General features: G+C 41.2%; 1 protein-coding gene across 2 annotated transcripts in view; it reads right to left on the bottom strand.

Annotated features, from left to right (window-relative positions):
* engase (endo-beta-N-acetylglucosaminidase) overlaps positions 1-26,555 on the bottom strand; it is a 72,607-nt gene that overhangs the window by 9,370 nt on the left and 36,682 nt on the right. For both annotated transcript variants that reach the window (XM_059948609.1, XM_059948610.1), the window contains exons 11-13: positions 23,206-23,354; positions 15,460-15,553; positions 9,447-9,561 (exon numbers count right to left, since the gene is read on the bottom strand). In XM_059948609.1, coding sequence (XP_059804592.1) covers positions 9,447-9,561; positions 15,460-15,553; positions 23,206-23,354 — 358 coding nt within the window. The remainder of the gene's footprint in view (positions 1-9,446; positions 9,562-15,459; positions 15,554-23,205; positions 23,355-26,555) is intronic.

Genomic DNA, 26,555 nt, shown 5'->3' with positions numbered 1-26,555 from the left:
GGGGTATCGAGGGCTGTGGGAGTTTGTCAAGGTGCCTGCATGTTTTCATGGTCAAAGCTAGAATTATTTCCTGTCTCAGCAAAGACCCAGACCCACTGAAATTTGCCTAATACGACCATAGGTCTACACACAGCAGATGCAATGTCACTGGCCTTGGATAACTTGGACAACACTAATACTTAAGTCAAGATGCTGTTTATTGACTACAGCTCCACATTTAACAGAATCATTCCTACAGTCGTTATCGAAAAGATTCAAAATCCGGGTCTTTGTACCTCCCTCTGCAACTGGATGCTTGACTTCCTCACTGGAAGATCACAGTCTGTGAGGATTGGAAACAACATCTCCGCCTTGCTGACAATCAACACTGGCGCACCTCAGGGATGTGTGCTTAGTACACTGCTCTACTCTCTATAGACTCTTGACTGTGGCTAGGCAGAGCTCAAATGCCATCTATAAATTTGCTAACAACACAACTATTGCTGGCAGAATTCCAGACGGTGATGAGAAGGCGTACAGGAGCCAGATATATCAGCTGGTTGAGTGGCACTGCAGCAACAACCTTGCAGTCAATGTCAGTAATACCAAAGAAATGATCACGGACTTCAGGAAAGGCAAGATGAGGGAACAGTCCTTATGGAGGGTCAGAAGTCAGAAGAGTGAACAATTTCAAGTTCCTGAGTGTCAACCTTTCTGAGGATCTATCCTGCATCCAACATATCAATGCAGTTGCAAAGGTGTCATGCCAGCAGCTATATTTCATTAGGAGTTTTAGGAAAATCAGTATGTCACCAAAGGCATTCACAAATTATTTTATACAGATGTACTGTGGAGAGCATGCTAACTGGGTGCATCACCGTCTGGGATAGTGGGGAGGGGGCTATGGTACAGGATCAAAAGCAGCTACAGAAAATTGTGAACTCAGTTAGCTCCATCATGGGCACTAGCCTCCATGCATCCAGGATACGTTCAAGGAGTGATAACTCAAAAAGGTGGCATCCATCATTAAAGATCCTCGTCAACCAGGACATACTCTCTTCTCATTGCTCTCATCAGGGGAGGAGGTACAGGAGCCTGAAGGCACACACTCAATAACTCAGGAACAGCTCATTTCCCTCTGCCATCCGATTTCTGAATGGACATTGAACAGGAGCACTAACTCACCACTTTTTTTGCGCTATGTGCCAGTGGCATTAAACCAGATTCAGATTCATAAAAGACATTGAGCTCATCTGTGATCAAATCCTTGTCACCTATGTCAGTTGGTTTCACTTTGTAGGAAGTGGTAACATTAAAACCCTGACACAGCTGTTGAGCATGCAAGATGGCTTTCCAGTGATCATACCTAGACCTCCTGTATTTAACTTGGTCACCAGACCTCAGTTGCACTGATCTGACCCTCAGCAGTTTGCAGATCTCAAGGTTCATCCAGGGCATCTGGTTAGGGAAGACTTTGAATGATTTTGTGAGGACACACTCATCTTGACTTTTTTGAGTCTCTGACAACTATGGTGTATTCATTCAGGTCCTCTGATAAGTCCCTGAACCAGCCCAGTCTACTTTTAAGAAAAAGAGGATCAACCATGATTACTAAATGGCAGAGCAGACTTGATGAGCCAAATGGCCTAATTCTACTCCTATGTCTTATGGCCTTTTGGGCTTACTCAAAGCAATCCTCTACATTTGGCAACAAGATGCCGGGTAGAGGGAGTTTAATTCCTTGGCATTTTGGCCTAGCGTTGAGTCCTTCCCTCCTCCCCCTCTTTTGGCCGTGGCAGTGTACCTCCACCGGTTAAAGATGCTGTACCTGCGTGCTTGAGAGTTGAATCTGCTGAGTCCTTCAGAAGACCGTGGAATCAAGAATTCATTAAGACAGTTTAAAAGCATGTTGCTTGAAGGGAAATTACAGACTGCAGTTTGCAGTGAGAGCAATTCAGAAATACTTTAGAAGCTTTGTACACTGCCTGTAACATGTCTGCACGGTTCACCAGTTCAATCTTGAACAGATCCAAACAGTATTCTCAGTAATATTTATTTATATTATCTTTTTGTATTTGCACAGTTTGTCTTCTTTTTGCACATCGGTTGCTTGTCATTCTTTGTGTGTAGTTTTTCATTGATTCTATTGCAATTCATTGTTCTACTGTGAATGCCTGCAATAAAATGAATCTCAGGGAAGTATATCATGACATATATGTACTTTCATAATAAACTTGCTTTGAACTTTGAATCATCCTCAAAGTTCTTTACTCCCTTCTCTTCTCTATTTACAATCCAAACCTTAACAAATTACTGGTTAAGACGTCCTGATATGGTGTCCCGTCTTTATCTAAGTTCCACAATTTGACACGTATGTCGTAGTCTTGAAGAGAGAATTGTGTGTACTAGGATAATACCAAGAAAGGGAAAGTCATGAGCCAAGATTAAAGAACCTGTGATCTGCACAAAAGAGAGAAGGGCGACAGGAGATGCAATAACAGGTGTCAGATTCATGAGGGACTTAGAATAAATAGAGGAATTGTCTCTTCTGACAAAAGAGATTATTGGATACAACTTGTGGAACAGCAGGTAGAGCAATAAAATTGTCCTTCTCCAGAAGCTCATTAAGATCCAAAACACACAAAGGATTATGGAGTCTATTTTAATAAAATATGCAATTGTCTGAAGCTGGCTAAAAGGCAGTGGACGTGCTGCTTAATTATGACAGTTAGATTTGGTTAATTTATAATTTCAAAGAACTTTTTTGTACACCAAGTTCAATTAGAGTATAGAGAGAGTGTAACCTTACAGATTAGACTTTAAAGAAAGGCACAGCCTGCTCTCTTATGTAAAGTCTACCTCATTAAATATATTTAAGACACTGTTAGATAAATTTTTGCACAGCAGGAGAATTAATGATTATGGGGAAAAGGGAGGTAGGTGGAGCCAATTCCACAGCTAAATCAGCCATGATCTTATTGTACGGCACATCAGGCTCAACAGGCCAGATGGCCAACTCCTGCTCCTATTTCTTATGTTCTTATGATGTGCAAAAATCACTGAGTACATCATTTGATGCACTTCGGAGAGGTGTTGTGCATCTTATTTCACAACAATATATCTAAAACAGATTATCTGCACCAAATCATAGAGCTATTTGTTTGTACGCAGTAAGCTGCTTTGCCACATATCAGAGAGAAAAAAAAGTACCACACTTTCTGTAGTAGTGTGCTGCATTCTAAAGATGCATACATTTTTCTTCTCTGACCAGAGCAAGTCAAAAGATACTACATCTGGTGGAACAATATAGGCAGCCATTTCTTCTTCAGCCCTTTATCTCTTCCACTTTTCTTCCCACCTCTCCCCCACTCACCTACAATCCCTCTCACCAGGATTCACCTATCACCTGCCAGCCTGTGTCCTCACACTTCTCCCCACCCCACCCCACCACACACACACTTTCCAGTTCGGATGAAGGGTCTCGGCTGTTCATTTCCCTCTATGGATACTGCCTGATCTGCTGAATTCCTCAAGTGCTCTGTGTGAGTTGCACAGGCAATCCCCACATTTCAGTGGGATGCGCTCTAAGAAACCCGTATCATGACTTTCCGTAACAATGTCATATCAGTTGCTCATGCATCTAGAAATGTAAGTTGCAAAAAAAAAACTGTCTATTCACCTACTCATTCCGTGCAGCAGGTGAATTCTATTTCACTTCCGAAGTTTTTATTATTTCAGCAGGGGTGAATTTCAGTTAATCAAATAGCTGTAACATGGCAGTCAACTGTATCCTGCAAGGTAAAATAGACTGGTCTAAAGATAAAGTTCAGTATATGTAAATCAGTAAATTATTGTGATTTTATTTCTCATGATAGTGGACATTCTCTATAAATTGGAATTAGGGCTTCTTTCTCCAAATTTTGTACTTTTGAAAAAGATTACATTTTTACGTATCAACCATGTGACGCAATATTAATCTTTTGCATAAATATGAGGATCTCCTACATCATTGCTTCTAAAAGTAGCAAGCACTACCTCCTGCTTCATCAATGCCCATCTTTACATAATGTTTTCTCTGATGCCAGCTTCACCTAACTGCTGATGATATTGGGTGAAAAGATAATTCAATTGGTCTTCAAGTATCCAGACTATAAGACATCAGATACGGGAGCAGAATTAGGTCATTTGGCCCATCCAGTCCACCATTTTATCATGGCTGATCCAATTTTCCTCTCAGCCCCCATTTCCTGCCTTCTCCCTGTATCCCCTCATACTGTGACCAATCAAGAATCCATCAATTTCTGCCTTAAAAACACAAAGACTTGGCCTCCATAGCTCTCTGTAGCAAAGAATTCCACAGACTCACTACTCTCTGGCTAAAGAAATTCCTCCTCATCTCTATTCTGAAAGGATGCCCCACCATTCTGAGGCTATGTTCTCTGGTCTTAGACTCTCCCTCCATAGGAAATATCCTCCCCACATCCACTCTATCACTATTCAATAGGTTTCAATGAGGTCACCCATCATTCTTCGGAATTCTAGGGTATACAGGTCCAGATCCATCAGACATTATTCATGTGACAAGCCATTCAATCCTAGGATCATTTTCGTGAACCTCCTTTGAACCCTCTCCAGTTTCAGCACATCCTTTCTTAGATAAGGGGGCCCAAACCTGCTGAGACTCGCCAGTGCTTTATAGAGTCTCAACATTACATGCTTGCTTTTATATTCTAGTCCTCATGAAATGAATGCTAACATTGCATTTGCCTTCCTCACCACAGACTCAAGCCTGCAAATTAACCCTTAGGGAATCCTGCACAAGGACTTCCAAGTCCTTTGAACCTCAGTTTTTGTATTTTCTTTCCATTTAGAAAATACTCTACCCTGTCATTTTTTCCTATGCAAGTGCATGACCATACACTTCACAACATCATATTCCATCTACCATTTCTTTGCCCTTTCTCCTAATCTAAGTCCTTCTCCACTTCCTCAAAACAACCTGACCCTCCAGCTATCTTCATATCATCTGTAAACTTAGCAACAAAGCCATCAACTCCATCATCCAAATCATTAACAGAAAATGTAAAAAGAAATGTTTCCAACACAAACCCCTGTGGAATACCACGTCACCGTCCAGTCAGAAAAGTCTCCTTTATTCCCACCTTTTGCCTCCTGCCAATCAACCACTGCTCTATCCATGCTAGAATCTTTCCTGTAATATTGTGGATTCATAGCTTGTTAAGCAGCCTCATGTGTGGCACCTTGTCAAAGACCATCTGAAAATACAAGTACACAACATCAACCAATTCTCCTTTCTACCCTGCCTGTTATTTCTTCAAAGAATTCCAACAGATTTGTCAGGAAAGATTTTCCCTTGAGTAACTATGCCTACTTTATCTTGTGCCTCCAAGTACTCTGAGACCTCATCCTTAATAATCGACTCCAGCGACTTCTCAACCATTGATGTCAGACTAACTGCCCTATAGTTTCCTTTCTTCTGCCTGTCTTGCTTCTTGAAGAGTGGAGTGACATTTGCAATGTTCCAGTCTTCCAGAACCATTCCAGCATCTAGTGATTCTTGAAAGATCATTACTAATGCCTCCACGATCTCTTCAGCCGGCTCTTTCAGAACTCGGGTGTACACTATCTGGTCCAGGTCTATCTACCTTCTGACCTTTCAGTTTCTCAAGAAGCTTCTCTCTAGTTATGGTAACTTCACACACTTCATGACCCCTGACAGCTGGAACTTCCACCATACTGCTAGTAATTTCCACAGTGAAGACTGATGCAAAATACTTAATCAGTCTGTCTGCCATTTCATTGTCCCCCATTATTACCTCTATGTCATCATTTTCCAGGAATCTGATATCCGCTCTCGAATCTCTTTTACACTTTATGTATCCAACGAAACTTTTGGTATCCTCTTTAATATTATTGGCTGGCTTACTTTTGTACTCCATCTTTACTTTCTTAATGACCATTTTAGTTGTCATCTGTAGGTCTTCCAATCCTCCAACTTCCCACTAATTTTTTGCTCTGCTATAAGCCGTCTCTTTGACTTATATGCCAAAGACTCTTTGAGTATTATCAAAACTCAAACTCAAAAGCCACCTCAGATTTGATTAAAAGAGAGACTGCAAGCTGATTTTTCTGATCCAGTAAAGGAGCCATGTCCTTTCCATAGCTCTCCAGAGTTAGAAAAGGATAAGGCTGCTTGATAGCAGAGCGGTTAGGGGTCAGCGTGGCGTTTTAAAGTCCAGTGATCGGAGTTTATTTCACAACACTGTCTGTAAGGAGTTGGTACATCCTTCTCATGACCACAAGAGCCTCATCCAGATGCTCCGGTTTCCTCCCACATTCCAAATACGAATGGATTAGGGTTAGTAAATTGTACGCATGCTATGTTGACAGCCGCAGCACGGTGACAGAAGTAAGTTGCCTCGGTACATCCACAAACTGTGCTGGGTGTTGTCACAAATGATGTTACGTTTTGATACACGTTACAAATAAAGCTCTTACTTTAGAAATTCACTCGGTTGGAAATTAGAGTGAACAGTCAGCATCCATCCCGAGGTGGAACCTCATTAGCATTCAGTCATCTGGATAATGTTCCCTGGCTTTGGGTGATGTTGCATCAGGCTAGCTTCCAGTCCAAAAAACACTACTTCTATTGTGCTCCTTCAAGCCCCACCAAGATCTTAGGCTTCTGTTCAACTGGACTGTGAGCTAATCCTAGGTAGAGCCTGTACAGTGATGACTTTGGCTTTCATTTGGCATTTTAGGTCAATTAACAATGTATATTATTGGACTGTGATGTACCTATCAGCTATATAACAATTACAGCACAGAAACAGGCCATCTAAGCCCTTACAGTCTGTGACAAACGCTTATTCTCACCTAGTCCCACCGACCTGCACTCAGCCCATAACCCTCCATTTCTTTCCTGTCCATATACCTATCCAATTTTACTTTAAAATGACAATATCGAACCTGCCTCTACTTCCACTTCCACTTCTACTGGAAGCTCATTCCACACAGCTACCACTCTCTGATTAAAGAAGTTCCCCCCTCATGTTACCCCTAAACTTTTGCCCCCTAACTCTCAACTCATGTCCTCTTATTTGAATCTCCCCTACCCTCAATGGAAAAAGCCTATCCATGTCAACTCTATCGATCCTTCTCAGCCAAGATGATTGGAACTTCAACCACTCTGTCAGAAGGTCAAAGAAGAGAATACAGAGGGCCTAATTAAATGCTCACCTAGGTTACACTTCCCGCTTTATCTGCAATAGAAACTTTAATGCAACAGGTGATCTCATGACACTGTCCTTCAGATGTGGAGCAGTTCATCTGGGCTCAGTTCACTACATGGTTATAATGGCATCGTGGGATTATTTTTTCCACCACTACAGTCAGCGTGGCTTTTTCAAAGAAAGCAGGACGAGCAATTAAAGTCAGCTTTAGAAAGGTGTGTGTGTATGCAACTTTCAACTATTTGCAATCACTTCCTCAAATTGAATACATCTTGTAATGAACCACAAATCATTATGGCCATGTTTACTACAATCAAAGGAGCACAGAACACTGGCTAATACTTGCAACTACATAATGCTTACAACAGAACCACACCAAAGAGAGGCACTAGAGGGCTCTAAAGGGAGGTACTAGCATAATCAGTTCCTCTTAGAAAGACAGAGTTAAAATGTCAGATGCCAGAAATCAGAAACAAAAACAGAAAATGCGAGAAGTGCTCCTTCAGCACCAGGCAACAACTGTGGAGGGAGAAACAGTTAATGAATCAGCTCATGACATTCCTTGAGTAAATGAGAAAAAAAATACAACTAATGAAAGGTCTACAACTTCAGCTGTTAACACTTTTCCTCCTCCTGCAGGTACAGCAACCTGACGAGAGTTCCAGCATTTTGTCCATAAAGGTCCAGGATGTAAGCCAATCTGTATCAATCGTCAAAAATGAGCAGGATCAACACAAGAGGAGTTGAAGGAACTCAAGAGGATCAGGCAGCATCTATCGGAAAGACATGCACAGCCAACATTTCGAGTAGAATCCCTTTACCAAGTCTGAAAGTCAGAGTCAAGATGGCTAGTATTAATACAACCCAACAACCTTGAACTTCTATTTATTCATTTATGGAGATTCGGTGTAGACTAAGTCCTTCCGGCCTTTTGAGCCAAGTTAACCAGCAACCCCGAAATTAACCCTAGCCTAATCATGAGACAATTTACAACAACCAATTAACCTACCAAACGGTATGTCTTTGCACTGTGGGAGAAAACCAGAGCACCTGAGGAAAACCCATGCAGTCGCTGGGAGAACGTACAAACTCTTTATAGACAGCAGAGGGAAATGAAACTGGGTCACTGACACTGTAAAACATTGTGCCATCCTAATAATCTTATGCACTGCAAGGACAGTTAGAAAAGATTCTTTTTTAAAAAACTCAAGTCGCTACTTGGTGTCATAATCCTTTTCAAAATGCTGAGCCAGCTTTTGTTTCATTAAAAGTAAGTTTTATGCTTTCATTAAATTTAAGTTTTAAGTCCTAATCTCCTTCACCTATACTGTTCTTAGTTTCTCACTTTTTCTATAAAATTGTATAGGTGTTAAAATGAACCTTTAGTGAAGAAATAAAATGAGTCAATTGCCTTCCATTAATGACATATAGAAAATGTACAGTGGTCCACTAAGCTTCAGAAAGTAAAACTCTATTTAATTTCTGAGTTTCTCTCTGTTTTGTGTTGCCAGGTTTCCATCTACATCAGACCTGTTGCATAAATTATTTTGTTCTCATTTTAGCCTTTCAACTTTCAGAAGAAGAATCCTAGACCAATGCAGTAAACTTATTTTGTATATAGGAGTTGTGCAGACAGAGTAGAACAAGTTGGAAATAAATGATTTGCTGGGCACCGATTCCCACAGTATCCTTTTAAATTGAGTTAAATTGCCTGGTTGTCATATGATGATGTAATCAAATGATCCATTCCTTATACCTTCCCCAAGTGTCACATCTGATCAATAGAATGTTTAACACTTTCAATCTTTCTCAGCATTTGCAAAAATGCCTTCCTTCCCTCAAGCACTATGCAAGTCAGACAGTATGAAATTACACCCTGGTGTATATACCTTTATTTTATTGTGTAAAGAGAAACAAATGAGGGCTTAAGTCAGACTAACGGCATGGCCATAATTTGAAATCCTTTGGTTTTGCAGAGGGTAAAAGAGAATAAATAGAACTGTTCCTATATTTATTCAGTGCCTTTTAAGTGACAACAGCTACAAAGATTAAATACCCATAGACACTGCATAAACAAGATCTGTGAAGTCAATGGCTCGAGTACAAGCATCTCAGCGGCAAACAAAACCGCAATGGAAGTTCTATAATTGGAACATGAGCTTTCAATTGTTTTCTTTCTTTTATACCCTGGCAAAAAAAAAGTCCTTAAGTTACCTTGATTTCTCCAATTCTGCATTTAAATTGCATGTCCTTGTCATCCTTCACTTCACGGGCAATGCTGACAGAGAAATCCTGAAGAATGCATTCTGTCAGCTCCAAGAGAAAGCAGCTGAGTGATGGAACAACCAGTTACTAATTACACCAAAGAATGTTTTCTCATGCACAATGATTAAAATATTGCTATTAACTAGTCCTGACTAAGGCAACATTCTCAATTGTGTGTGTACACTGGCAGAGGTGATGATCATCTGCATTTGTAATGGCCTCCAGCTTGGGTTCACAAATAAAGCATAATCACTGGGGTGCTGTACCTGAACATTACCACAGCCTTTAAAATTGAAGTCATTAATAGTCATACTGGAGGCATAATGGCATACTAGAGGTAAGGAGAAAAACTAAAGATTGGTGGCTAAATGGCAATAACAAATTTAAAGAAACTTTTTATTCCACATGAAACACAAAAGATTCTGCAGATGCTGGAAATCCAGAGTAACACACACTGGAGGAGTTCAGCAGATCAGGCAGCACCTATGGAAAGGAATACAAGTTAATGTTTCAGGTTGAGAACCTTCATCAGGTCCCAAAACGTCGACTCTTCATTCCTTTCCTAAGATGCTGCCTGATCCGATGTGTTCCTCTAGCATCTTGTGAGTTTTACTTTTATTTGTGCAGTAAGTATCAGATCTGGCTCTGCTGAAGCACTCTGGCTTCTACACAAGTCATCATTCATGGAAAATGTTAATTTTATTTCAGGGTCAGCACGGACAAAATGCCCAAATAATCAACAGTGATGTGTGATGCTGATCAATTTTATCCTCAAGATGAGGATCAAGTCCAGTTGACGTATTAGAGTTATGAAATATCTGTTGAGGAAAAGAATGATGTGTGGTTCTGAAGTCACATGTGAATACGGGCCATCAAGGTGTAAAGGACACCCAGGACATCTGCTGGACTTTGATATATGGCACCAATCAGGATTTCATACAAACACTTACTGAAACAATGCCATAAGCTATGATTAACCTCCACTGGCTTCAACTGTGATTTTACACTGCGTTGCTCCAACTTTTTATTTCAAAGTACAGGGTTAAGAGAAGTTAAGAGAAAATGCATTATGCAAATCCTTGTATTAAATAACCGGAGCCTTTAATTAGCTACAAAGTTAGAGGGTTTAACCAGCTCCATAACATGACCTTTGATGAAAATCCTTCAGGCAAACCCATCCTTGGGGAATCAGACTATAGTGTAGTTCTGCACACATATGGAAGACCAAAAGCAATTTAGGAAAATATTTCAATATGTCACGTGGGATAACCCAGATTAGATTATTAATTAACAGTGACCTTTGAAAAATTCTCTTTTTGTACAAGTCATGATCTTGTGATATCTAAATCTCACAGGGTTAAATCCAGGTTAATGGTTGTTTTAGTGACATAATTCAAAGGTAGATGCACATTTCCTAACATAATAATGGGTGTACACACATAGAGCATCTTCTACGTCCTCAACACATCCTAAAACAAATTTCTGTCAGTGAATCTCTAAAATATTATTACTAGAAGTAAGCATTCAATGCAAACAGCAAAATCCCATTAAAGCTCTCAATTAATCTGGGGAGGGATTCACTTTGTGTTAGTCAAGGAATAAGTATTTCCATGATCAGGTTTAAATAATACCACCAAGTACAAATCATCCACCTAGAGACAGATGGGACATTCAGTCAATATTTCACCTTGGTCAATGTGGCATTCCTTCATACTGCCCTGGTGATGTACTAGATTATGTTCAAACCAGTCTGCTGCCGACACAGCGGCTGCAATTACTTTCTTCAGCTCAGCGTTAACAATTGACAAGGCAGAGCCACCCAATGTCAAGAGATTTAAGTGATTAAAAACAAAAGTGTAAAAATCATCCAAATTGTAATTAAAGATCTCTTCTACTACAAGTTATAAAGAAAGTAAAACAAATGAAAACAAACACTGTTCACCTGCATTAGCTTTTACTGACCATGATTCATCTGAAGATAAAGGGCCCACTGTTTAATACATCTGTGTCTACCACAGTATTCCTTAGTGGTGTAGGAGATCAGTAATGCTGACTTCAGATCTACAGCATTTCAGATGCAGAAATCAGAAATGAACTGATCTCGGCAAAGGAAGCTACCGGCATCTCTCCCCAGAACTGTCAGTTTGAAGTTAAGTAGTTTTTGATCTGTTGTCATGGGTCTTGAGCCCATGACTTTCAGACTCAGGCAGAAACCACTGTATAAGCATTCTCAGCTCTATAAAATTAAAATGCCATTAAGATTCTCCATCTTTCAAACTAATGATCATTTAGCTGAGACAACACACAAAGTACTGAAGGAAGTCAGATCAAATAGCATCAGTGGACGGAAATGGAAAGTTGATGTTTTGGTTCAAGACCCTTCATCTAGACTGAAAGGACAAGAGGTGAGGTCAGTACAAAAGGGTGAGCGAGAGAGTGGGGCAATAGCTGGCAGATGATAGGTAGATCTATGTGGGGGGTGGAGTGAGAATGATGTAAGAAGCAGGGAGATGTTAGGTGGAAATGACAAAGGGATGAAGATGATGGAATCAAATTCGAGGGGAGAGTAAACCATAGAAATAAAGGGAATGAGGTGGAGAGTGAAAGCAGTGGGAGGAATGTATGGGTAATGGGCAGATCACAAGGCTGGACAGGGGAAAGAGATGGAGTGATAGAGCCAGTGGATTAAGGGAAATAAAATTGGGACTGAGGGAAGCAGTTACCAGAAGTTAGAGAAATCCATGTTCAGGCCATCTGGTGAGACTACCCAGGCAGAATATGATGTAGGGTTCCCCTAATCTGCCTCTACCCTTAACTTGACAGTGGAGGAGACCGTAGATGGAGATGTCGATGTGAGAAAGGGAAGTGAAACTAAACTGGCTGGTCATCAGGAGATTCCCACTGGTACAGAAGGAGCAATCATGAGTATTTTTATTCCCAATAGGTGACCAAGAGGAATGTCCAGGGCAGAGCGGCAGACATGGTCTAAATGAACTTAGGCAAGGTTTTTGACAAAGACTGACATAATAGTCTGATCTGGAAGGCGAGATCATGTGGAATCCAGGGTGAGCAAGTCAATTAGACACACAAAAAGGGGGTTGTTTTTCCATATAGGAGATCTATAATCAGCGGTGTACCACAGAGATCGCCTCCGGGTTTGTTGTTGTTTATCTTGTATATTATTGATTTAGATGCAGGTGTTGTGTTGGGTCCATTTGTGGATGATACCAAAATTAGTGGCATGGGGTGCATTAAAATACACAAATTTTCCCAGACTGCCTGAACCAAAATATTAACTTAAGGATCAAGTTTTGGCAATTTTTCCTACAGGATTATCGCAATGGAGAGTTCTTTAAATGCTTACCACTACTTTTCAGTCAGGTGTCTTTAATAATTCAGTGAAGGTGGTTGTTAAAATTTACAACGATAGCTAGATGAATTGTGACAGTAGGCAAAGGAATGTCATTTGGAATTTATCTTGGACGAGGGTGAAGAGATGTATTTTGGAATTTTATACACACCGAATAGAGAGACCGAGCAGGACAAGTTCAGAGTACCCTGAAAATGGTGACATGGGTAGACAATATGACAAAGGCATATAGCATACATGCCTTCATCATACAGCGCAGGAGTTGGGACATCACATTGCAGCTAAGAGAGTGCAACTGGAATATTCTGTGCAGTTCTGGTCGTCATCAAAGTTTTAAGAATACTGTTTTAGTTATAGATGATGCTTCCAACAGCAATTATTTTGAAGAATTGGGTGGAGTTAAGAGATTGACCAGTAGTTAGAAGCTTGCAAAAGTCATGTTCAATATATGTTCAACATAGAATAAGCTTAAACCTCTTTCAGCCTACCTTGCTCATGCTGATCACGGTGCCTATACAGAAGTCCAATTCGCCTGCATTAGCCCCATATTGCTCCTCACATTCCTTATCCTAGTACATTCCAAATGTGTTTTAAGTACTGTCATTGTATCAGGCTCCAGCACCTCTTCCAGCAGATCCTTCCAGATCAAGGTAGGACAAATGTTCAGAGACTACCCAACGTGAACAGGCACACAGCAAGGCCCCTATCCTCCAAGTATTATGCAAAATACTAATGTTATCACTGACCCCAGTAAATCAAATTCAATAGTTAATAAGGAGGATTTTTGCTAATACTTTAAACACCAATTGATTGCTATAAGAGTACATCACTGAATTTTCTATAATATATGTCAACTAATAGCCTTGAATACATCAAAGAAATACAACTACATAAAAATTCATAAATTTTCCTAGTTGTCCTGGACCAAAATTCCAACTTAAGGATCAACTTTTATTATGGCCATTGAGATTTTTTTTAAATGCCCACCATTACTTTCCAGTCAGGTGGTTTTAATGTTTAACAAGGATGATGTCTACAAGTAACATTTGACCATAAAACCATAAGATATAAGAGCAGAATTAAGCCATTTGGCCCATCGAGCCTGCTCCACCATTTTGTCATGGCTGATCCAATTTTCCTCTCAACCCCAATCTCCGGCCTTCGAGTCATATCCCTTTGTGCCCTGACCGATCAAAAATTTATCAACCTCTATCATAAAGACTCGGCCTCCACATCTGCCTGTGGCAAAGAATTCCAGAGATTCACCGCTCTCTGGCTAAAGAAATTCTTCCTCACCTCCATTTTAAATGGACTCCTCTCTATTTTGTGGCTGTGTCCTCTGGTCTTAGACTCTCCCACCATAGGAAACATCTTCTCCACATCCACTCTATCAAGGCCTTTCACCATTCAATAGGTTTCAATAAGGTCACTGCTCATTCTTCTGAATTCTAGTGAATATAGGCCCAGAGCCAGCAAATGCTCTTCATATGACAAGCCATTTTTGGAATCATTTTTGTGAACCTCCTTTGAACTCTCTCCAGTTTCAGTACATCCTTTCTAAGATAATGAGCCCAAACCTGATCATAATACTCTTAAGTAGGGCCTCACCAGTAGTTTCAATATTACATCCTTGCTTTTATATTCTAGTCCTCTTGAAATGAATGCTAACATTCCATTTGCCTTCCTCACTACGGACTCAACCTGCAAATGAACTTTTAGGGAATCCTGCACAAGGACTCTCAAGTCCCTTTGTGTCTCAGTTTTTTGTATTTTCTCTCCACTTAGAAAATAGACAACCCTTTCATTTCTTCTACCAAAGTGCATGATCATACACTTCCTGACACTGTATTCCATCTGCCACTTCTTTGCCCATTCGCCTAATCTGTCCAAGTCCTCCTGTAGCCCCGCTACTTTCCCAAAATTAACTGCCCCTCCAACTATCTTCACATCATGTGCAAACTTTGCAACAAAGCCATCAATACCATCATTCAAATTATTGACACATAATATAAAAAGAATTGGTTCCAATATAGACCTGTGGAACACCGGCTACCAGCTAGAAAAGCCTCCCATTATTCCCACTCTTTGTCTCTTGCCAATCTGCCACTGCTTTATCCATACTGGATTCCTTCCTGTAATACCATGGGCTCATAGCTTGTTAGACAGCTTCATGTATGGCACCTTCTCAAAGACCTTCTTAAAATCCAAATACACAACATCAACTGATTCTCCTTTGTCTATCCTACTTGTTTTTTCTTCAAAGAATTCCAACAGATTTTTCAGGCAAGGTTTTCCCTTGAAGTAAACATGCTGACTACGGCCTATTTTATCTTGAGCCTCCAAGTACCTAAAACCACATCCTTAACAATCAACTCCAACGTCTTCCCAACCACTGAGGTGAGACTAACTGGCCTATCATTTTCTTTCTTCTGCCTACCTCCCTTCATGAAGAGCCAATTTTCCAGACTTACTGAACATACTTGATATGTGACAGGAGATAACACATCTTAAGGTCAACAAATTATATTCTACTTTATTCCCTCTACATTTCACCCTGACTACGGGGGGGGGGAAGCTTCCAAATATACTCACCAATAAGTCCATCCCTCAGTGCTCCAAGGAGCATAATTCTGAATAAACTTCTGAACAAAGGCATTATCCTCGGGCAGTGGTAATGGTTTCAATACTGCAAGCACAAGAAACAGCAGTTTGTGAATATATTACATAAACTCATAAGATGTTTGGAGACACCACAACTCTAATTTAATCCTGACCTCTGATGGTGTCCATCTGGACTTCACACATTTTCAGTGATTGTTTGGATTTCCTCCAGTTACTGCAGTTTTCTCCCGTATCCTAAAGATACTGGTAGGTTCACTGGTCACTGCAAATCCCCCTCAATATGTAAGCAAGTGGTAGAATCTGCGGGGAAAAAGTAGAGGAGGAGGGGAAGAATTGGAGTTGATGGAAATGTTGGGAGAATAAAATGGGATTGGTGTAGGATGAGTACAAATCATTGCTGGATGGCTAAAGGGTCATGCTGTATGCTGATTACTCTGGAGAAAACTTAGCTACAATAGACTGATTATCTAATGCAACCATACTGAATGCACTTAACAGAAGCAGCATGATGAGCTGCAAGGTGTCAGCCAGTGTGCAATGAAGGTAGAAGATACAGTGGTAGTTAGTACTAGCAAATGGGCATTTCAATGATGTCTATAGCTTGGCACAAAGTGTCCAATATCCAGTAGCAACCTTCAACACTAGCAGGGGAAGATTTTTGCTCTTCTTATTGCTTCAACACTGGCTGCATGTGAACTTGCATCCAAAATATGTGGTCCACATACGTAATTTAACTCCTCTGAGCAGAAATTCTAAGAGGACTGTTCGGTAAATGGTCTGGGCTATAATAATGAAGGCTGACTATTAATACAGGGGTGAGGTAGTGAGGGGGTGGGGGGAATCATTAATTTGGTAAACTTGCAGAGAAGTCAATCATAGTTATTAATTCTCAGCCTGTTCAAAATCCACCCAATACTATAAAGTGGCAGAGAGCGGCCAACAAGATTAACGTGAGCCTGCATGGTAAGAATGTTAGGACTATCAGTATTCACTGTTACCAAGTAAAGAATTGGGGATTGATTTAAAAATATTCAAAGTCAAATACTCAGGGTGCCTTGCTCATGCGGAAGCTTGGCAGAGTCAGTTATACAGCACTAAGAACGGTCTGCCAGCCCGACTCATTCATGCTAATTAAGATGCCTTCCTGAGCTATCCCCACCTGCCTACCCCCTAAATCTTTCTTCTCCATGTACCCGCCACAAATCCTTTTAAATGTTGTAATTGTTCCCAACTCCATCCCTTCCACTGGCAGCCCATTCCCTGTAGCTTTTCACATGGAGGGCAGACATGTGCCACTCGGGTCTTCCTTAAATATTTTCTCCGCACCCGAAACCTATGCCTACTTGTTTTAGATCTAAGAAAAGACTATGAACATCCACCTCATAATTTTATAAACCTCTTACAAGGTTAACCCTCAGCCTCTTCTGCTCCATGGGAAATAACCCCAGCTTAAACAGTCTCTCCTTAAAACTCAAGCCCTCCAGCCCCAGCAACAGCCCCATGCATCTTTTCTACGCCCTCTCTAACTTAATCAAATCCCAGGTGTAGTACGCAACCAGAAATGCACACAATATTTCCAGATGTGCTATCACCAACATTGTGTACAACACTAAAATGATGTCCCAATTTTTGTTCTCAATATCACGCAGACCTTCGACCCGACTGGTCCATGCCGATCAAGATTCCCATCTATGCTAGTCCCATTTGCCAGTGTTTCACCTTCTAAACATTTCCATTCCATTTATTTGTACAACTGTCTTTTAAATGTTTTCATTGTATCTGCTTCAACCACTTCCTCTGGCAGCCACACTTTTTGAAGCTCCATTTAGAAGTTTTCCCTCTCACCTTAAATTTATACCCTCCAGATCTTGATACCCCATCTCTGGGGAGAAAAGATTTGAGTGCATTCAATCTATCTAGGCCCTTCATAATTGTTTACACTTCTGTAAGATTGCCTTTCAGTCTCTGACACACAGAGGCATAAAGTACCAGCTTGCCCAACTTCTCCCTATCTCTCAGTTCTTCAACTTATTTATTTTTAGAGATATAGCACGGAACGGGTCCTCCAGCCAAAACTGAGCCATCCAGTAACCCACCTACTTAACCCCAACCTAATTATACGACAATTTACAGTGGCCAATTAACCTACTAACTGGTATGTCTTTGGACTGTGGGAGGAAACCCACAGCATCAAGAGGAGAACGTACAAACACCTTACAGTCAGCACTGCAACTGAACTCCGACAGCTGGAGCTATATTAGCATCATACTAACTGGCAGCATTCTTGTAAATCTTTCCTGCACTCTTTCTCCAGTTTAATAATATCTTCCCTATAGCAGGACAACAAACAGTGAGCACAATGCTCCAAGTGCAACCTCACCAGCATCCTAAACAACCACAACAGGAATTCCCAAATTTGCCGTGATTTATTCCAGACAGCAAGCCAAACGCCATCTTCATCATCCTGGCCTGTGACTCCACTTTCAGGGAAGCGTTTACTTGAATTCTGAGGTCCCTCTGTTCTACAACACTCCCAAGGCCCTTGGTGCTCACTGCCAAAGTCCTAACTGGATTTGACTACCCAAAATACAACACTTCACACTTACCCGAATTAAACTACATTTGCCATTTCTCAGCCAATTTACTCGACTGATCAAAATCCCCTCCCCCCCCATAATCTTTGATAAGCTTTGTATCGGCTATCAAATAATAATGATAACAACAGTTTTATTTATAGTGTTATGAATGTACCATAGCTCTGAGGGGCTGAAGGGTGCAGGGTAGCTCCCTCCTTTGTGAGTATCGCAAGCTCACTATTGATTATGTCCAGGAGACCCAGGAAATGAGAGAAAGACCTGCAGAATTCACAAAGATTGGAATGTGATCTGGCCTCCGAGAGGCGGACCCATTGATACCGGCTATTGTCTCTTGGAGACGGACTTGTGTATTGCATCCTGTACCATGCATCGAAGCCCCAGGCAATGAACCGAGGGGGAGGTTGGTGGAGATATTGCATCATCTCGACCTGATTGACATCTGAGACGCTGTGAGTCAGGATAAAAGAGGGTCTGTGGGAACAGCCCCTCAGACGCACCAGAAGAAATACTAGCGATCCTGTAATAGTGAAAGCCGGTGGGAAGGCCACATGCGTCCTTTTCCATTTGCCCCGGAATCGGTGTGCCTTGACCACGGAAGAATGGTTTTTAGCTAACAACGGGGAAATCAACTCCCAACGACTCTCGAAGGATTGACATCATAGAAGAACTGGGCAAGTTTTAACCTGTCTTTCTCTCAAACCAAAACGCTGCAGCTTGAACGAACTAACAGTGACTTTTATATTTCCATCGGACACTACATTATCCCCTAGACAACGATAGAGCTATTTCTTATTGATTATTATTATACCCACACTTTTAGATTTAGTATTGATGACGTATATTATCTGTAAGTTTGCATTGATATTATTTTGTGTATTTTTATCAATAAATACTGTTAAAAATAGTACCATCAGACTTCAACAGACCTCTCTATCTTTGCTGGTAAGTGACCCAGTTACGGGGTACGTAACAATAGAGCACTTTTCAAACAGATAATGTAGTTCAAAGTGATTTACAAAGGGCTAAAAGTACAATTATGAAAATAAATAAAAATATGAGAATCAAAGACTAAAAGATGTTAGTTAAAAGCAAGGTTAAATAAATGGGTTTTGTGCTGGCATTTAAAAGAGTCAACTGAGTCTTCACCCCTAATTGCTTCAGATACTGAATTCCACAGTTTAGGAGCGTGGTTCGAAAAAGCTGACCTGCCAACTATCTTTTGAGGGAGATTTTTTAAATTTAAGAGAATGGCAGAGGAAAACATGAGAGCCAAAGCACAATTATAAAACGAAAGTGATTCTCTGATGTACTCCGATCCCAGAATATTAACAGCCTTAAAAACAAGAGAAATCCAAAATCAATTCTAAAAGATGCAGGAAGCTAATGCTAGTGTGGGTGTAATATGTTCCTTTATTCTGGTTCTGGTGAAAAGTCTAGCAGTAGCATTCTAAATGAGTTGAAGCTTGTCAATAGGTTGCTTTGGAGATTAGATAGAAGACATAATTCAAGATAAGTGTCTCAGCCAATGACGGCAAGTGTACCTTGTGCCCTCTTTACCACTATCCACGTGTTTCCACTCTTAAGGAACTATGTACTCTTAACCTAAGGTCTAAATGTTCAACATTCACCTAGACACTGCCATTCAAAGAAACCCAATAGAACCTATTGGGAAACGCCCTCAAAACACCCGATGTGCAGAAAAGGAGTAAGTCATGCAAACTTTAAAAGTAGGCAAATAACATTCAGAACCGAAGTTCACAAAAATGAGTCCACCGCCACAAAGCCAATTACAGCCGATCCAGGAGCTTGTTAGTTGCAGGCCACATCTGCAGTTCAGTGCAAAGATAAGGAAACTTTGTCAAGCAGTGAGCTGCAGGCCCATCACTCTCCTCCTGCCTCAGCATCTAGCCCAAACAGCAGGTTGTTCCTCACCCTCAAACCGGGCCTTGCCACTTCAATACTCTGTTAGGCCCGGGACCCGCCACCTCGATTTGGCCCTACCTTTCCAATCTGGCCCAGTGCATAAATTGGACAGACATTGGCTTGTTTCTTGCTCTCAGGCCCAGGCCCCACCACCTCAATTCTGCTTCGCCTCTTTTCTGCTGGTTTGAAATGGCTCCAAGTCCACTCCAGCAATGCCCATACACTGACTCATTTCTTGCTCTTGGGCTCGGGCTCTGCTGCCTCGATCTGGTCCATACACACCACACTGTAACTGTCCTGCACCTTCGAGACTTCAGCTTACACCACAAAAACAGCGGGTCATACAGGCGGTTTGAAAGCGGAACTCCAAAAGAGAAGGTACAGGATATTGATTTTGCAGTGAACGTCAGCAGAAAAGTGTGATGAATAGAGCAGTTAATAGTTCTGCTTGCTGCCAAGCAGGACATCACTGTGTCTCATAAGCGCCTTCTTAAACCGAACGTGTTGTGTGCTCTTCTTCACACCACTGTTATAACACATGATTGTTTGAATTACTGTCACCTTCCGGTCAGTTTGAACCAGTCCGGCCATTCCTTTCTGACCCCTCTCAGTAACAAACTATTGTCACCCACTGACCTGACACTCACTGGATGTTTTTTTTTTGTTTATCACGCCATTGTCTGTTAATTCTAAAGACTGTTGTACGTGAAAACCCCAAGAGGTCAGCAGCTTCTGACATACTCAAACCACCCCATCTGGCACCATCAGCCATTTTATGGTCAAAGTCACTTAGATCACATTTCTTCCCCACTCGAATGCTTGGCCTGAACTACTGAAGCTGTTGACCACATTTGCATGCTTTTATGTATCGAGCTGCTGAATCATGATTGGCTGATTAGATATTTGCATTAACAAGGTGTACAGGTGTACCAAATATAGGATTGCTGAGTGTATCTCAGTGTCACAAGAAAAAAACATGACAGTGCTTATTCTCTAAATATATGTTCAATATAACAAAGGTATAATAAATCCGTGCACAGAAAACGCTCCAAATAACAATATAATGAGAAACCTTTACCTATGTCAAGCAATGTAAGTTAATCAGAAGTAAATTCTGCATTTACATTTTCCCCACATAAATTCCATAAGAACAGTTTTTATTTTGAATCTCAGGCTTTTTTTTTTAATTGGTAGTGATTGGTGAATTATGTAAGGGCATATTTCCATTACCCAAACAGCTGTACTGTGGGAGTTACCTTTAAGAGCAAGTCTATTAAAATACAAGTGTGATTTTTCTCAAGCTAAACCACCAGTCTGATACTGAAAATTAACTTCACAAGGGTAAATCTTTTCAGCAAATACTGCCGTGTCAAAAAAAATTTGTTTATCCACTGTCACAATTCAATTTTTCTTTCTTCTCCTTTCTGAACATAAGTAGGCATTGAATTAAGTATTCTATCATTCTGTCTAGTTTAATTGTGTATTTCAGTGAGGATTCTTCTATCTAATTGTGAGCTTGCATTCCATGAAGAGCTCATCACACTTTTGGCTCTGCAAAATCCTGGTGAGACAATGAAGTAATAAGCAAAGTTTGTTGTTCATTCACTATTGCGTGCAAAATTATAACTAATACCCTTGTTGGTGTTGAATAGACTGCCTGATCAAACATATACCAGAATTCCTTATCATTTAAAAATAACTTGCACATAGCAACTATTTATTGAGATATGGACTACTTGAAGCTAATAAAGTGAAATTGGAACTACCAAGAAACTGTGTGCAAGGACAAAGACTTCTGCACAGGGAATGAACAGAATCACTGAAAAAGATCTTTATACTTGGATCAAAGGTACACTTGCCAGACTATTGCACACTTAAATTATATAATATGTCAGAACTGCCAAATGTGTGGGAACAAAAAACACAGGCAAAGCAGTTTGTATTGGAACAAATTTTGCAGAGTAAACACACCACCTCAGCAGACAGGAGATTATCTCACTATTCCCACAGTATTCTAATGTAAACCCAGTCTGATTTTGTCACTGCCAAATTGGTGCTCAAGCACAACAAATGCTAAATGGTGATGAATTAAGAAATAATATTGTGGTTGTACAGATTTAGCCAGCATTTAATCTGCTTCTTCGGCGGAAAGGGAAAATCAGATGCTTGGAACAGAAAACTAGGAGTGCAAGTGCATAGACTGTTGAAAGCGGTGTCACAGGTGGATAGGGTAGTGAAGAAGGCCACTCTGGCCTTCAGTCAGGGAACTGAGTGGAGGAGTTGGGACATTATGTTGCAGTTGTATAAGTTGCTGGTGAGGCCACACTGGATTACTGCGTACTGACTTGGTCAACCTCTTACAGGAGGTAAGTGGTTCAACTGGAAAGCGTGCAGAAAATATTTATGAGAATGTTGCCAGGACTAGAGGGCCTGAGTTATAGAGACGCTGACCAGGCTAGGTTTTTACTCCCCGAAACTTATGAAAAATAGGCATTTAGAAGTAGCTAAAATTGAGAGGCATAGATAAGGTGACAATAGGGTAAGGGAGTCAAGGACATAAGTTGAGGGGGAAGAGAGGAAAGATTTAAAAGGTGCCTGAAGGACAATTTTTCCATGCAGAGGGTAGTGGGTATATGGCATGAGCTTCCAGAGAAAGTGGTTGAGGAAAGTACAATAGTATTAATTAAAAAACATTAGGATAGGTAAATGGATAGGTGCAGCCTAGAGGAATTATGGGGTGAATGCAGGAAATTGGGACGAGCTGGGTGGACAATGTGGTTGGCATGGACTGGCTGGGCCAAAGATCTTGTATCCGTTCTGTGTTGTCTATGACTCTATAATAGGAAGGTTCTTTGGAAGTCCATTATGGCTGCCTTTCAAACATCTATTAAAGCAGCCGTGGTTGCAGATTATTATGTGATCCTTTATATTGTGAAGGAGTCAAGAGGCATGGACAGTCATCTGCATAGTCCTGACTTCCCTTCCAACAAACTTGCCAAGGGACAGTATGCTACAATCCAAGAGCGAAACGTGATCAGTACTCCAGGGTCAGGATGGCTATAGTGGGCTTGAAGGACCCAGCTCTGTGCTGCAGACTATCTACACACATATAATGACTACAGATTTCTTTGTGAAACATATCTACTGTGGCCAACAACTTAGAGCTAACACGCATATTCAAAACCATGTCACATACCATTGACTGAGGAAACCTTGTCAGAAGAACACTGTGACAGTGGGCACGTCGTTAGCTCTGGCCTCACGCTGACTCCACTGCCATCTTGTAGCTTGTAAATAAAGGCAACAAAAAGTTTGGGAGGACTCTGGACCTGCAAACCAAATAACCTGTTGGAGCAAGGTTGACTTAATTTAACACCACGTAATTCAGAAGAATACTTACATAATGTGAAGCAATTTCACAAAAATAATACTGCAAAACATAAATCTTTAACTACATGTGCATTATTAAAATCAGTCTTCACAGAATGCCTCTGCAGTAAAGTGGTTGGTTACCAGACTAGTCGACAAAGGACTGAGCTTCTGATCTAAAAACCTAACTCTGAAACCCTGGAAGAGGGAAGTGAACATTGGAATTCTCTGCTTCAGTAGATGGTGGAGGCCAGATCATTTAGATCTTTTTAAAATAAAGATAAATATCTGAAAGATCAAGGAATTGGAGGGTTTTGGGGAATTTCAGTATCAAGGAATCCTGCCCAGACTGAATTTTCCCTTTTCACTCTCAGACCTTCTTAGAGCAGAAACAGGAGCTTGAAAGCCCAGATATCCACTCAAAATCAGTGTCTTCCCCACTGGTAGCAGACTTTTGAACCAATCAACTTTTACACATCCCCTTCCCAGTGGTGCTGCCATGTTCTCAGACTCTTCATTCTCTCTCTCTCTCGTTTATTCCATTATTAGTGATTTAGCCTTCTTCTGCACTACTTCAGGTTCCACTATTACCTTTCCATCACAGTTGTTCTGTGTTGCTTCTATTATTGCCGTGTAGTGTTTACTCTACCAGCTTCACGCATGCAATTTCATTGCACCCTAGTGTATATGACAAAAAGCTAAATCTGACTCATATCAAATAGTAAGGCAGGCTTAGGGAGAGGGGTCTTCGCATGTTTTTGTATGCTCCAATGTCCTCGGTGTCCAGGGAGTGATCAGCTGGTATATCTACAGAGTGACCATCCACTCCTTGCAAAGGTACTTCAGTGGGCCAAAGGTACTTCTGGGTCAAATAAGGAGGCAATACAATATCTCCTTTTAATGTTTCAGGAACTGTTTGAATTCAACATTTTCCCTGTTGTTTCAAACCGTTATATGTAAAATGCATTAATACCTCATGACCTTCATAAAATAATTACATTGCAGTACAGAATCAGACTTCATCTCAATGACACGTCAAGCCTAAAATCCTGCCTACTCATTCCCCATCTTAAAAAGGTAAGGCAAGCAGAAAAATCGGGCATTGTGCATATTCTAGACAGATCAGTGGTCAAAAAGCGCAGAAAACTTGTTGAGAGGGACTATATGACATGCTTACTTACACCTTCAATGGAAAATAGTGGGCAATAGTATATAGTCTGCTTATTCAAATTATTTTCAGGATTCAGCTTACAGGCTTATAAATGTACTCACCAAGTGTTATTGGAAATTCCTTACTGAAGGAACTTACTATTCCTTTCCTGAAGAGAGAGGCAATATTCAACATGAGAGACTGTCCTGTGCAGCTACAACTCAACCGATCCAACCTACCAAGGGCTGAACCAATTTTGTTAGAATTTCTAACCAAAGCTGAAAAAGACTGCTTAACTGCAATTTTACACAGAAATGGGCAGAGCATGCTAAACTCAATCCCATTTAGTAACTGACCAGTCCACTTGTTGGTGCTTAAAATGGATCTGAAGACCGTTCCAGAGACAGGTGTAAAATTTTCATAAGAAGCTCTTTTGGGCACCTCTCCCCACCCCCCCCCCCCCCGGCATACAATCTGCTCCCTATGAATGATAAGCATTGATTTGCATGCTGGTTTACACTTTAAAATATGACTACACCTCTTCCCACCTTAAGGTTATTATGGCCAGGGCTGGTCTTGGGTACAAGCTCCCACTACCTATTAAATGCTCCCAAATGGCCTTTGACAACCAAGTTCAGCTCCTGACTTTCACGTGTGGCTTAGGTACTAAGCCTGGCAGAACCACTTCTACTGACAGGAGAAGGAGCATGCACGGTTACTGGTGCTTTAAGACCAGTCACTTCATACACATGGGGCTTGTCAGCTGTGGTTGGCAGCTCATCTAGGAGAAGCAAAACTCCGATCTCAAACTTCCACTGCCTTGCAGCGATACCCACTCATGGGGATGTCTTTGGGAGTAAAACCCCAGGGAACAATCCAGAGCTGGAGTCCCGAAGGCAGTCCGATGTTGAGGACCACACTGACTGGCAACTCCTGTGACACTGTATCAGTCTCTGCCATTCTCAGGATGTAGCTTTCCCTTCCAGAACATCACAAACGTTCTCCTTCAAAGAACGAGGTTTCCCTTCCTCCACCACTGATGCTGCCCTCACCCACATCGCCTCTAATTCCCAAATATCTGCATTCATCCTATCTTTCAACTCCCTTAATCATCTCCAAAGGGAGCCTACCACCAAACATATCTTAACTTCCCCACCTCCCTCCACTTTCCACAAGGATCACTTCCTTCATAATCCTTTTGTCTACTCATCCTTCCCCATTAATCTCACTCCCCGCAAGTGGCCAAAGTGCCGACTCCTGCCCATTCACCTCCCTCACCTCCACTCAAGGGCCCAAACAGTCATTCAACTGAGGCAACACTTCTCCTGTGAATCTGCTGGGGCCATCAATGGTAGCCAGTGCTCCGGATGCAGCCTCCTCTACATTAATGAGTCCTGTCATAAATTAGGGGAACCGCTTCATCGCACACCTCTGTTCCATCTGCTATAAGTGGCCAAACATTTTAATTCCCATTTCCATTCACATTTTGATGTGTCGGTCCAAGATTCCTTTTGTGCCACGATGAGGCCTTCCTCAAGGTGGGTAAACGACACCTTTTATTCTGTCTGGGTAGCCTCCAAACTGATGCCATAAATATTGAATTCTCCTTCTGGTACAAAAAAAATTCCCTCCTCCTCCCTTCTTCTGTTTCCCTCTCTGACCCCTTACCTCTTCTCACCTGCCTATCACTTCCCCCTGGGTCCCCACCTCCTTTCCTTTCTCCTATGGTCCACTCTCTTCTCCCATCAGATTCCTTCCACTCCAGCCCTTTACTTTTTTTAACCCACCTGACCACCTATCACATTCTAGCTACCCCCCTTCCCCTCACCCCTACGATTTATTCTGTCATCTTCCCCCGCCCCCCAAGTCTTGAAGAACGGTCTCAGCCCAAAATGTCGACTGTTTATTCATTCCCATAGATGCTACCTGACCCGCTGAGTTCCTCCAGCATTTTGTGTGTTACTTCAAAATATGCTTTGTAATTGATTAATTTTAAATTTCAATCCAGAAACACATCTATAATTTGC

Source organism: Hypanus sabinus, chromosome 23 (genome assembly GCF_030144855.1).
Source record: "Hypanus sabinus isolate sHypSab1 chromosome 23, sHypSab1.hap1, whole genome shotgun sequence".
In the NCBI taxonomy this organism is placed as follows: domain Eukaryota; kingdom Metazoa; phylum Chordata; class Chondrichthyes; order Myliobatiformes; family Dasyatidae; genus Hypanus; species Hypanus sabinus.
Note: the sequence above shows the minus strand (reverse complement) of the source record. Positions and strands in the feature narration are given on the sequence as shown.